A 12,811-nucleotide genomic window follows, 5' to 3' on the forward strand; every position below is an offset into this window, starting at 1 on the left:
TCAATTTTTGGTCTGGGTTTTTCCATGTTCGCCTTTATGTTGCATTTTGCAAAATTGAAGAGCTTTAACCGTGATACTTTTAACTCTTAAATAGTTAATACTTTTTTTAAAAAAAGCAGGGTGAAGCTGCAAAGGGAAACAGCAAATGGAGAATGTTGGGAAAACTTTACTATAAATAAATGGGGGGGAATTGAGATGAGGGACTACATTTTGTTCGTCATGAAAAAGAGACCAGTGTGTTACAAGAGTTGTCTGCTGACTATTTCTGTACTACTTCATGAGATATGAGCTACAAGGATACCAGGGCAGGGGTTGCAGGAGCCCACACATAGTCCCACCCAGCAAATGGTACAAACAGATAACTCACAGAAATAACGACCAGGGAAAGGCTGGGGAAAGGGCAGGGGCAGATTAACACCCAGCAGGGAAACCTTTCCCGCTGACAAATGGTACAAGCAGATAACTCACAGAGATAACGACCAGGGAAAAGCTGGGGAAGGGGCAGGGGCAGATAAACAGTCTGCAAGGCAGGACATTTGCTTGCTTAAGCTTGATAGGGCACAGTTTGCAAGGCAGGACATTTGCTTGCTTAAGCTTGATAGGGCACATATTGCGTTAATCATAAGATTTTGGTAATTTTCCACAGAGAAGTCACCAAATAAGGACATAGGGTGAAGAAGACGCGGCTGAGGAAGACTCCGCAGCCTTTATCACCGACCACCAGGAGACAGAAGGATGACCCCCTAGCAACAACCAGCGCAGGCGCAGAGAACTCTGAGATAACATGGACTCCTGAAGGATGGAGAGGATAAAAGGACTGAATCAGAAACTAGTTGGTGTGGCAGTAGTGGAGCGGAGACTCCCCTGTCACCCAGCGCTGAGCCTTTGCTTACGTAGTATAACTGCTTCAATAATTAATAAATTCTTTGATTGGAAATTACTCGTTTTGAGTCAATTTTATAACAATGGGGTGTCCAGGGGGTCCCTGTGCCCAGGAAAGGGGGTGCACGGGCCCCGGTGTTGAGGAGGGTGGTGGGTGGGGGCTGTGGAAGGCAGGAGTGGGGGTCCAGGGGGTGCTGGGGTCAAGGAAAAGCGGGGGCTGGGGTGTCTGAGAGGGGGAGGGCCGGGAAAGGGGGTGCGGGGGGGCATTGGTGCTGCATGAGGGGGTGCAGGAGGGTCCCCGTGCTGGATAAGGGGGTGCAGGGGGGGTCCCTGTGCCTGAGAACGGAGGGTTTGGGAGGGTTCCAGTCTCAGATATGGGGGTGCACGGGGGTCCTGGTGCAGTGGAATGGGGGCTCAGGGGGTCCTGGTGCTGTATAAGGGGATGCAGTGGGGTCCCGGTGCCCAGGAATGGGGGTTCAGGGGTGCCGGTGCCAGATAATGGCCTGGCTGGGATCTGGTGCTGGGAAAAGGGGTGCAGGGGGTCCCAGGGCCAGATAACGGGATGCACTGGGGTCCCGGTGCCCAGGAATGGGGTTCCAGGGGGTTCCATTCCCGAGTTCCGGGGTTCAAGGGGTCCTGGTGCCTGAAAATTGAGGTTCAGGGGGTCCCGGTGCCGGATAAGGGGATGTAGTGGATCCCGGTGCCCAGAAATTGGGGTTCAGGGCGGTTTCCCTGCCCGGGAATGGGGGCTCAGGGGGTTCCAGGCTGCAGATAAGGGGGTGCAGGGGTTATCGGCGCTGAGGAAGGGGGTACAGGGGGGGGTCCCAGTGCCCCAAAATGAACGTTCAAGGGGGGTCTCTTGACCCCCTGGAACCCCAGGGGACCCTCCGGGATCCCCTGGAACCCCTTCCAGGAAGCGCCGGCAATGAAGAACTGGGGGGACGCCAAAATTTGGGAGATCTGGGGGTCCAAAAGCCGAGGAAAAGGGCGGGTCTGGGGTCTGGGAAGGACGAGGTGGCCGGGAATGGACGTGCAGGGCGTCCCAGAGCACTGACGGGGGTGCGGAGGGATCCTAGGCCCGGATTAGGGGGGGCAGGGGGGTCCCAGTGCCCAAAAATTGGGGTTCAGGGGGTTCCCGTGCCGGGGAATGCGGGTTCAGGGGGAGTTTCCTTCCAGGAATTCGGGATTCAAGGGGGTCCCGGTGGCCGGGAATTGCGGTTCCGGGGGCGTCGGTGACCAGAAATGGGGATTCAGGGGGGTCCTGGGGCCACATGAGGGGGTACAGGGCGGTGCCAATGCTGGGCAAGGGGGTACAGGGGGGTCCCTGTGCCCAGAAATGGGCGCTCAAGGGGGTCCGCGTGCTCAGGAATGGGGGTTCAGGGGGGTCCCGGTGCTGAAAAAGGGTGCTGAGGGGGTCACAGGACCGAAAATGGGGGTTCAGGGGAGTCCCGGTACCCGGGAATGGAGGTTTAGGGAGTTCCCGGGGCCCAGGAATTACGGTTCAGGGGGGTCCCGGTGAACAGAAATGGGGGTTCAGGGGATCTCGGTGCCAGATGAGGGGGTACAGGGGGGTCCCGGTGCTGGGGAAGTGGAGTGAGGGGGGGTGGCATGACCCAAAATGGGGGTTCAGGAGGGTTCCCCTGCCCGGGAATGGAAGATCAAGGGGGTCCCGGTGCCCGGGAATTGCGGTTCAGGGGGGTCCCGGTTTCGGGGGGTCCCACTCACCTTTGGTCGCGGCCCCCGGGTCCCCCAGGAGCCCCAGGAGCCCCCGGAGCACCCCCAGCCCCAGCGCTGGGGCCATCGCAGCCGTCCCCGATCGCGGCTGCAGAGACGCGAAAGCCAAAGTGCCCGAGGGAGCGCGGGGGGAGGGGGAAAGGGCGAATTCCAGGGAATTCACCTGGATCCCCTCCTGGCACCCCTCTGGATCCCTCGGGGATCCGTCTGGGACCCTCCAGGGCCGCGCCCTGCGGGACCCCCGGGCCGGGCTCTGCTGAACTCCCGGCCCTGCGCTCAAACTCTGCCCGGACCCCGCTGGGCTCGGCCCAAAGCCGGGCAAGCAGCGGGAGCAGCGGAGCCAATTTTTGCTGCGGGTGCGGGTCCCACCCCCGGCGGAGCAGGGCTGGGCGCTGGGACCCGATCCCTGATTCCCAATCTCCTTCTCTCTCGCTCTCTCTCTGCTGTTCTCTCCCTTTCCTTTGGGGGATCATAAATCCCAGAGCGGCCGCAGAGCCCCGTGCCCAGGCCGGGTTTCCCAGCAAAGGGAGGCTGGGGCTGAGGTGCCCCGGGCTGGCCGGGAATGGGGGCCCGGGGCTCCCTGGGCTCACGGAAATGGGGGATCCAGGGGCTGGGAGAGGAGGATACCCGGGAAAGGGGGTGCAGGGGGGTGTTGGGGCAGGATAAGGGGGTGCAGGGGGGGTCCCAGTGCCCGGGAATGGGGTTGGGAGGGGGGGGTGGGCAGCAGCTGCTGGAGAGAGACTGGGACAGACTGGAATGGACTGGGACAGACTGGGAAAAGAACCCACTGGGAGCAGAACTGAGGCAGTAGAGATCATACTGGGATATACTGGGACCACACTGAGGGCTACTGGGAACATGCAGGGGACAATTGAGATTGGACTGGGAATGGTTTGGATCATCCTGGGACTGACTGGAATCATACTGGGAGTGATCAGATCTGTAGTAGGGGTGAAGAAGAGAAACTGGAATAATGCAGGGAGTAACTGGGATCATACTGGGAGCAGCTGCCCCATGCTGGGGTCATACTGGGATCATACTGGGACTGATGGGGTGACACTTGGAGTGACTGGCATAGTACTGGGAGTGTCTGGGAGTAACTGGGATCAAACTGGAGGTGACTGGACTTATACTGGCAGCAACTGGGACCACAGCGGGGGCAAATGGCATCGGGTAAGGTGTGACCGGGCTCATCCTGGAAGTGCCTGTGGCCACACTGGGCTCTTACTGAGAGGGACTGAGAGTGAAAGGAACCATACAGGGCATGACTGGGAGCCGCTGGGACCGTGTCGGGGGCAACTGGGATCCTACCGGGAGTGATTTGGACCATACTGGGAGTGACCGGGAGCCACCGGTGAGGCGGCGGCGGAGCTGGGAGGCGGCCGCAGCGCAGGTGGGAGCCGCGCTGGGTTGTGCGGGGGCTCGGGGCTCGCTGCGGGCCTCGGGGCCGGCAGGGGGCTCAGGCGGGTTCCTTGTGCCGTGTCCGGCCCGTGGTGCCGCTGCCGTGAGGGCGCTGCGGGAGCGGCTGCCCGCGGTCTCCTTGCGGCCGCTGCCTCGGCAGGAGCCGCTGCCGGAGCAGCGCTGGCTCGGCCCGGTTCCTGTGGCTGGCACAGGGGCGGCTGCCCCGTGCCCGGGGCTGTGCGGGGAAATTCACGTGGCCGGAGGTTTCTGTGCCCCGAGGAGACAGAGGAGTCCTGTACAAGTGACTTTATTGCTGAGCAGAGGGAGAGGCCGTGGCGCATTTGCCGTGCGCTCGCTGCCATTGTTGTAGTTCGCAGCCTCCTTTTTATCCTCATTTTCCCGGCTCATCTCCCTCTCCCTTTGCCCACTGGCTGAGGTACTTGGAAGGTTCAGACCTCCCGATCTGCCAACTGCACGTCCTCGTTAATGTGCACCCCCACTTTTGTAGAACAGCCGATATTCACGGCTCTGTTAAGTCTTTTTTGTTCTCGACGTTCAGGAATTTAGCGGGACTTTCTGTGAGCAGCAGTCCATGTTAATTAATAACATTTATTGAAGCTGGTGGTTTCACCCGTTACTTCCTTATCTACAAGCCCCTGGCCCCTCGCTCAGCTGCTGAATGAGCTGCACTCTCAAGGTTCGGAGCATGGTAAAAAGGTGAGAGGTGCTGTAGCACATCAGAGCAGAAGCAGCATTCGTTTAACCCATGGTCTGCCAGGGAACCACAAAACCATGTCCCATTCCCATCCTTTCCACGTTTGGACTGGTACATGAGCTGCTTTTTTGTTTCCTTTGTTATCTGTTTCACCACTTTTGCTTTGTCTCTATTTGCCAAGACCAGTTTGAGTCATTTGATTTTCCACAAACTCCTCTTTTCTCTGCTAACAGATGATCTGATCCCATCCCATGGTGAAATGTTGTGTTCCTCATTTCAGTGGATTGCTCAGCAGGAAGGTCAGGAGCTGGAGCTGTCTGGTTGGTTATTCCGAGGCCAGCTTGTAATCTAATGGTGCCATTGAAATGAGAAATGGGTTCTGTGGCTCCTGATATGAATTGGTTTGGGTTCCCAGGGGCTGGTCCATGGTGTTGTAGGATTTGTTCTGCTGGCCGTTCATCTTTTCCCCATCTTTGGCCGCTCTCTCCAGCCAGGGCTGCATCAATTGACCATTTGTCTCTAATTAAATCATCAAATACTTGGATTCCCAACTGATTTCCCGGAACTTGTGGTAGCAAGAACATCTCAGTGCTCTAATCCACCCTATATAACATAGACAGTGACAGCACACATTGGAGTGGGCAGAGGGATGATTCCCCCCCATTTATTTATAGTGAAGTTTTCCCAACATTCTCCATTTGCTGTTTCCCTGTGCAGCTTCACCCGTTTCTGTTGCAGGGTCAGATATCCTCACCCCGGGCTCTGCCTTGAGCTGTGCAAATTCCATCAGTGCAAGCAGGCAGAGCTCGGGGTGAGGGGCAGGGGGAACCAGCCCAATTCCTGCCCCAGGCAAGAGACCCAGGTACATTGGCCAGGCTTTGCCCAGCAGGGTTCATTTGCATTCCTAAAGCTCCTCTCCTGGCTGACTAGAACCAAAGCTTCTCTTCCAGGGCTGCCATCTGGTGAGTCACATGTGGCCCCCGGAATCTGCTTTTTTTAAAAAAAGTATTAACTATTTAAGAGTTAAAAGTATCACGGTTAAAGTTCTTCTATTTTGCAAAATGCAACATAAAGGCGAACATGGAAAAACCCAGACCAAAAATTGATTCTCACCCTTCTGTCCCAAACCTACCTGACAATATAAAGTAGGATTATTATAAAAAATGTTTCTCATGTTGTAATCTTATCACTGAAACTGTAGGGAAAACAAAAACTCTCCAAGAATCTCTTTCGTGTGAGAGAGTCAAGGCATTGCTTGGTTCTGGCCAGGATGGGCAACAGAAATACTTTCATCCACACATAGCCCAGCTGTGCAGAAAACATCATTCCATGACATGTCAGTTTTACTCGATTTTTCCTAAACTTTACGTGGTCTGAACCAATCTAAATCCATTGCTTTAATATTCATTGCTTCCAAGTCGTGTAAGTTTTTAGTATTTGGTTTCCTATTAGTCTCGGATTTCTTCCCCTCTGATGTGAATTCGGTCCACACTCCTGGATTTCCTTCTCAGCCTTTTCCAGACCAGGTGTCTCCAGCTGTGCCGGGGCAGTGTCTGGGGTAGCTGTTGGTTGCTGTTTGCTGCGGGGCGTTGATGTTTTGTTGCTGGTCGTTATCTCTGTGGGTGTCTTTTGGGCTATTCCCAGTCTGTTCGGATGTTAAACTCGTCTCCATTGAGTGGTGGAGATGAGTTTAACATCCGAACAGACTGGGAACCCCTTAAATAAAACCTTTAAAATTTCTTTCCCAAAGGCAAACCTTTGAGTAGAGAAACCTTTCTGAGCAGAGAAATAAGATTTAAAAGAAGCAGGATGGGTACATTTTGCAGCAGTGCAGTCGCAGGCAGCCCAGAGTGTGGGTGTGAGTGAGCCCCAGGGTGGAATTGTGCCGCGGTGCTCCCCAGCAGCTGTGGCAGTGCAGGCCCAGCCAGCGCTGGAGCTGCAGCAGCGGCAGCGAGGCTTGGCCGCAGTGGCTGGAGGTGCCAGGGGAGGGTGGCCAGGATTCCCGAGGGTTTGAGCAGAGGATCTGTGGGCAGGCCCAGGGGCTTGGCCCGCTGTGGAGCCCTGGCTGCTGCTGCGTTGCCTTCAGGGCAGGCTCAGGGGCGGCTCCCATGGTCCTGCCGCAGGCGGGAAGTGCAAATCTCCGGGGCTTCAGAGCCCCTGAGGCCAGGCTGAGGGGTCCCCCCGTGCTCAGCTGTGCTGGCGGCTGTTTCTGGCCTCAGGGACACTTGGCGTGGGCCCCTTGGCCACCAGTGGTGCTGCTTTGCACTCCTTAGGCAGGAGCCGATGGCCTGGCTGGGTGTTGGCAACAGCAAAGTCCCAGGGCAGGCTCTGTGCCAGCCCAGCTTCCTGGGGGAGAGATTCCACAGGAGACAGGATCCTGGCTACAGCCTGCCTTACATTTACATCCCTTATTTCCACCCTGCACTAGGTGGAGAATTGCCCAGGTAAGGAATTCCAGACATGAATTCCAAGGGAGATAATTGAATATCTGCCTTGGGTCTGGCTCTTTTTCTTGCCAAAGCCAATGGCAAAAGCTGTACCCATGGCATCTTGGTTTCCATCTCCGGCTTCCAAAGGTGTTTCTTTATTTCCCCATTCATTCTTTCTACCCAACCCGAGCTCTGGGCTTGCCAGGGGTTATGGAAGTCCCATTGTATTCCTAAAGCTGCCATAACCCCCTGAAGGGTCTTTCCTGTAAAATGAGTTCCCCATCTGAATCTATTGCTTCCACAATCCATTATCTTTGAATTATTTGTTTTAGCAATAGGTTAATAAGTGATCCAGTGATTGCTGAAGCAGTCAGAATTGCTTTTGCCCCCCTGTTAGGTGCCATGGTGTCAGCAGAAGATTTTGAAGCCTTCCTGCTCAGGGCATTTCAGTGCCAGGCTCTTACAAGCACCCACAGCTCCGCGGGTTGAGCTGAGCATGGGCCGGTGACCTGCGCTTTGTCTGATTCCCCTTCCTTAATAACAGCCTGTCTTGTAGCTCTTTTCCCTTCTGCTGCCCTTGCAGAGCCATCCACAAACACATTGTCTCCCTCAGGCCAGGGAATGTCCCATCAATCTCTCCCAGCCTGGCTCGGGAGCTCTGTCCCTTGGGTGCAGTCCTGGGTTCCTTGCCAGCCCCTCTCCAGGCTGTTCAAACAGGAGGCTGGGTTAAACCCTTGCCCTGTCCTCAGTTCTGAATCCTCCTGTGCCATTGAACAAGTTTCATACTGTAATCACCGAGCCCTGCTCATCCATTTAGAGGCTCTTTTGGTTGTCAAAGCTTTAACTTGATGCCAGACTTGAACTCTAGGAGATCCTCCTGTTGTCATCAGTTTTCAGCCTCTGCTCCCACGGAAGCTGTGGCTGCACAATTCTGCAGACAATGAGGCTGCTCTCTGGCCACTGGGTTAAACATTTTAGCACAAGAATTCCTTTGGCAAGACCCTGTTTAACGTCCACCTATAATACAAATTCTTTTTCCCTGTCTGGAAGGCCCAGGCCACTCGCCTCAGTTAATCTTAATTTTAACACTTGAAAATTCTGTGTTTCCTCCTCCTGTCCATCCATCCAGTTTGTTGACTGGCAGGATAGGAGTGTTGTAGGGAGACACCCTTGGCTCCAATGCCCTGCCTTTAACAGGGACTCAATACCAGGCTGTGAGCCCTTCCTTCCCTCTCTTGGAACAGGGTAGTGCTTGTCCAGGTTGCTTTAATTTGTAGAGGCTCCATATCTAATTTTCTGTATTTCCCTGGGGCTGCCCACACTTCTGGGTTCACTTCAGCATAGGCCTTGTCAGACTTTTGACACAGAGGTACAACAGAACTAGCCTCTGTATCCCTTTTTACAGTATTAAAATCCAGCTCTCAAACTCCTTCCTAGTTAATTACAATCACAGGAGGAAGAAAAAGAAATTCATTTATTTCAAACCTATCCCCCACAGCTTCTAATAGTGGTTGAACAAATCATACCTGCTCATCTTTCCCACTCATTCCCTTAAAAATTAAAATATTCCTGTACTATTTTCCCCTTTAGGTCTAAGATTCAGAGCAGATTGAGAGGCCCCTGTGTCCAGGGGGATGGAAATGCCTCCTCTCAATGCAGACCCACCTGAATGTTCTCAAGGGCTCCAGTGTGGAGGGTCCCTGGTGTGATGGGAGCTGTGACAGCCCTGCCAATCCATGTCCATCACGGGCTGGACTTGCTGGTCCTGAGGGTGCTGCTGTCTCTGCTTGCAGTGTCCTTGTGCCCTGCAGCCGGAGCCCTGATTCCTTGCCAGGGGCTGTTTGGGTGGGCTGTGCCCTGCCGAGGAGGGCAATGCCTCTGCCGGGTGCTTGTGGCCGAGCCGTGCCCTGGGTGCTGGGGCCCCCTTGGGCCCTGGGGCTGAGCCCTCAGGGGCTGTAGGAGCTCTGCCCTGGCCTTTGCCTTCAGCTTGGCCTTTTGCTGCTCCCTTCTTGCATTCACCTGCTGGGCCTTTGTGCCCAAGTGCTGCAGGGCCTTCTTCTGCCCCTCCTGAAGCCCCCCTCAGTGCCTGTGGGTGCTTGTCTTGCTTTACAAGACAGGTGTCTGCTTGGGAAGGCAGAAAAAGCCTCTCTTGGGATGGAGAATGCAAAGCCCCTCCCTCTTAATTTTAGGATAGTGAAATCAAGGGGCTCTCAGGCAAAGATATGGGATTAGGAATAACGGTTCTTTACTAGTGTGTATAATATAATAATAGTAGTGTGTATCAACAGCTCCGGCAGTGCCAACAAACAGAGCCCGGAGCCGGTCCCGGCCTTTTGGCTGCGGCGCTTTCCCCTTGGGTGCAGTTCCGGGCACGGCCGGCAGGGGCGCCGGTGGCTCCCGCGGGGCGGGGCAGCGCATCCCTGCCATGGGAACCTCTCTTCACGGCAATAGAGCAATCCCTTCATCTAACTCTTTCACTTTTTTACCTTCTGTAGCCTTTCTCCCGTGTTTTGAGAGAGAATTTGGAGAGGGCTGCCTTTTAACTGAACTCCTAGTGTTTTGATAAGATGCTTCCTGTAGAGAGAGGGATTTTCCCTGAACAGCCGGAGCTGTGGTTACCAAGGGGACGTAACTCAGAGCAGGAGGGGTCAGGGGAGGATATCCCGCCGAGGCTCGGTGGGAGTGTGGGCAGGGTGTGCTGCCGGAATCGCCAGAGGGGGATCTTCCCGTGGAGGCCGAGCCGGAGCGTGGGCAGCCCCCACATGGCTTCTGGCGGCTGATCCGGCAGCTCCCGGCAGAGAAAAGGCAGGTGGGAGACCCCGGCAGCAGCAGCAGCGGCGCTGCCCAGCGCAGCTGGCACGGGCAGGGCAGCCGGGGATGGGATGGCTGGGACCCGCCCTCGGTGCGGTCGACGCGGTGACCTCAGCCCACGCGGCAGGACAGAGCAACCCCATCTTGCCCAGCATGGCCGGCAGAGCGGCCGCGGGCCGGGCAGTGGGGCCAGGGCACACAAATTCACCGCCAGCGCCGGGGCAGGTGGAGCTGCCCTGGGCAGTGAGCCCGCACCTGGGATGGAAACCGGGGCAGGCGGAGCTGAGGCGGGCAGCGAGCCGGGACCCGGGACAGGCGCCTCGGCCGCCAACGGAGGGGGCGAGAGCTGCAGAGGATCCCACTCTCTTTCTGACTTTTCCTCTTGTTCCCCTCCCTTTCATTTCCCCTTTTTATTTTCTTGTTTTTTTTCCTCGGGTGTTTCTGATACTTCAAAGATTTTTATTCTCCTAAAATCTCCAGTCTAACATATGGCATATTCTCTTTCTTCTAGATTAAATGGGTTTTTTTCCAAATAAATCCAGAACCTAACAAATCTAAACTTCTGCTTGGATATTTTGAAATGGTCGACGAGCTAACTCATGACCTCCTAATGTTGTTTTTCTCATCACCTTGTTATTTATCCTTTGGCACATTAAGCATCTTTCAGTGACTTGCTTTGCTACACCAAAAATCCCAGTGCACCCAAAATTCCTTAAAAAATGATCACACAAAGCTTGAGTACGCCAGTGGGGTTTCTGATGCACGTCTTCTAATCTTTTCCTAGTAAGCACATTTTATTAAGTAATTGTCTTCCATGTAGAAGTTTCTATTTCCCTGATTTATCTTGTTCATTTCCTATCTTGTTTAATTCTTTTTTCTCGGCTTCCCTAAACTTTGGAATTTCCAGCTTTTCCTCGTTTGGAGTGAATATTAAACTAACTCTTTCAGCTCCATTTTCTGCTGCATCCTTAGCTTTGTGATCTGCCCCCAGTTTGCCCAGTTTGCCTCTCCTTTGGCCCGGGCCGGGTTCCCCCCGCCCGCAGCGGCTGGGAGCAGCCGAGAGCCCCGCGCTGCCCATGCCGACCTGGCCCGGCTCCATCGCCGCTCCTGCCGCGGGCTGCGAGGGCTGCGGGAACGGGGCACCGAGGGTGTGGCTGCTGCTGGGGGAGGAGGAGGAGGGAGGGAAGGGCAGGGATGGAGGGGGAGGAGGAGGCGGGATTAGGGGGGAAGGAGGAGGAGAAGGAATGGAAGGGGCGGGATGGAAGAGGAGATGGAGGTGGGGATAAGACAGAGAGGAGGAGGAGGAGGGGGGATGGAAGAGGAGGAGGGGGAGGAGAAAGAGCAGTGAAGGAGGCGGGGTTAGGAGGGAGGAGGAGAGGGAGGTGGAGATAAGACAGAGGAGGAGCGGGAGGAAGAGGAAGAGGAGGGACCAGGGCGGATCAAGGCTGAGCTGTGGGAGCCACGCGGTCTCGATCCCTGCCTGAATTCGCAGCCCCCACCTGTGGGATCATCGCCCCCCCCCATGGCGCAGGTGAGCGGGGAGGGGGCGCCCGGCCCGGATACCCCGGGGGGTCCCTGGGTTGGGTTTTTGGGGGGATGTTTGGAGAATGAAGAAGTCCAAGGCTGAGTGGAAAAGGCCCCTCGGGGGGACATCGGGGGGTGGCGGTGGCGGCTGCCGGCAGAGGCAGCCTGGAGGAGCAGAGCCCTGTGTCCCCCAGGAGGCCAAAGTGGGGAGGCCAGAGAGGGGGGAGCGCCGCCATTGGCGGGAGCCTCAAGAGCCTGGAGAGGGGCAGGGGGGACTCCTTGGAGCCGCTGCAGCGCAGAGCAGAGAATGAGGGGAGAAGGGAGCCCGGGAGCCCAAACAGCCCCGGCATCCCGAAATGGGGAGAGCCAAGAGGGGGCAGTGCGTCCCCAGAGACGGCCTGGGGGGATCTCGTTGCCCTTGCCTGTGGCACGGAGGCAAATCCCATGCTGTCCTTGTCCTTCCTCGCCCAGAGCAGGAGCTGAGCATGAAGAGCAGGGAGGACAAATGCCCGCGGCAGAACCTGGTGGCAGAGGCCGTTGTGAGCGGCTCCACGGCGCAGGAAGCCAACGGGGAGGAAAAGGCCCAGAGATGCTGCACGAGGAGGGGCTGCAAACGCAGATGGCGGGGATGGGAGGGGGAAAGAGCCAGCCTGGGCCGGGAAGGCGGCCGGAGATGGAGCCAGAGCTCGGAGCTGGTGCTCCATGAGCAGCTCCATGATGGGGAGAAGCCCCACACGTGCATGGAGTGTGGGAAGAGCTTCAGGAGGAACTGCCACCTGATCAGGCACCAGAGGACCCACACTGGGGAAAAGCCCTATGAGTGTGGGGAGTGTGGGAAGAGCTTCAGCCAGAGCTCCAGCCTGATCGTGCACCAGAGGACCCACACGGGGGAGAGGCCCTATGAGTGCTCCAAGTGTGGGAAGAGGTTTCAGACCAGCTCTGATCTCCTCCAGCACTATCGGATTCACAGAGAGGAGAGGCCCTTCCAATGCCCCGACTGTGGGAAGGGATTTAAGCGCAACTCCACCCTCGTCAAGCACCGGCGCATCCACACAGGGGAGAGGCCCTACGAGTGTGATAAATGCAGGAAGAGGTTTATGACCAGCTCCAGTCTCCTCCTGCACTATCGGATTCACACAGAGGAGAGGGCCTTCCAATGCCCCGACTGTGGGAAGGGATTCAGGCACAACTCCGCCCTCGTCACCCACCGGCGCATCCACACAGGGGAGAGGCCCTACGAGTGTCCCCAGTGTGGGAAGAGCTTCTCCAGGAGCTCTCACTTGACCCGACACCAACGGAGGCACCGGTAAGGGAA

General features: G+C 56.4%; 1 protein-coding gene across 1 annotated transcript in view; it reads left to right on the top strand.

The window, feature by feature from the left end:
- The window catches only part of LOC143696047 (uncharacterized), a 343,050-nt gene that overhangs the window by 110,228 nt on the left and 220,011 nt on the right, over positions 1-12,811 (top strand). Inside the window, exon 3 of the mRNA XM_077191253.1 lies at positions 12,160-12,421. Within this exon, the coding sequence (XP_077047368.1) occupies positions 12,160-12,421 (262 nt within the window). The remainder of the gene's footprint in view (positions 1-12,159; positions 12,422-12,811) is intronic.

The sequence above is a fragment of the Agelaius phoeniceus genome, chromosome 28 (genome assembly GCF_051311805.1).
Source record: "Agelaius phoeniceus isolate bAgePho1 chromosome 28, bAgePho1.hap1, whole genome shotgun sequence".
NCBI lineage: Eukaryota > Metazoa > Chordata > Aves > Passeriformes > Icteridae > Agelaius > Agelaius phoeniceus.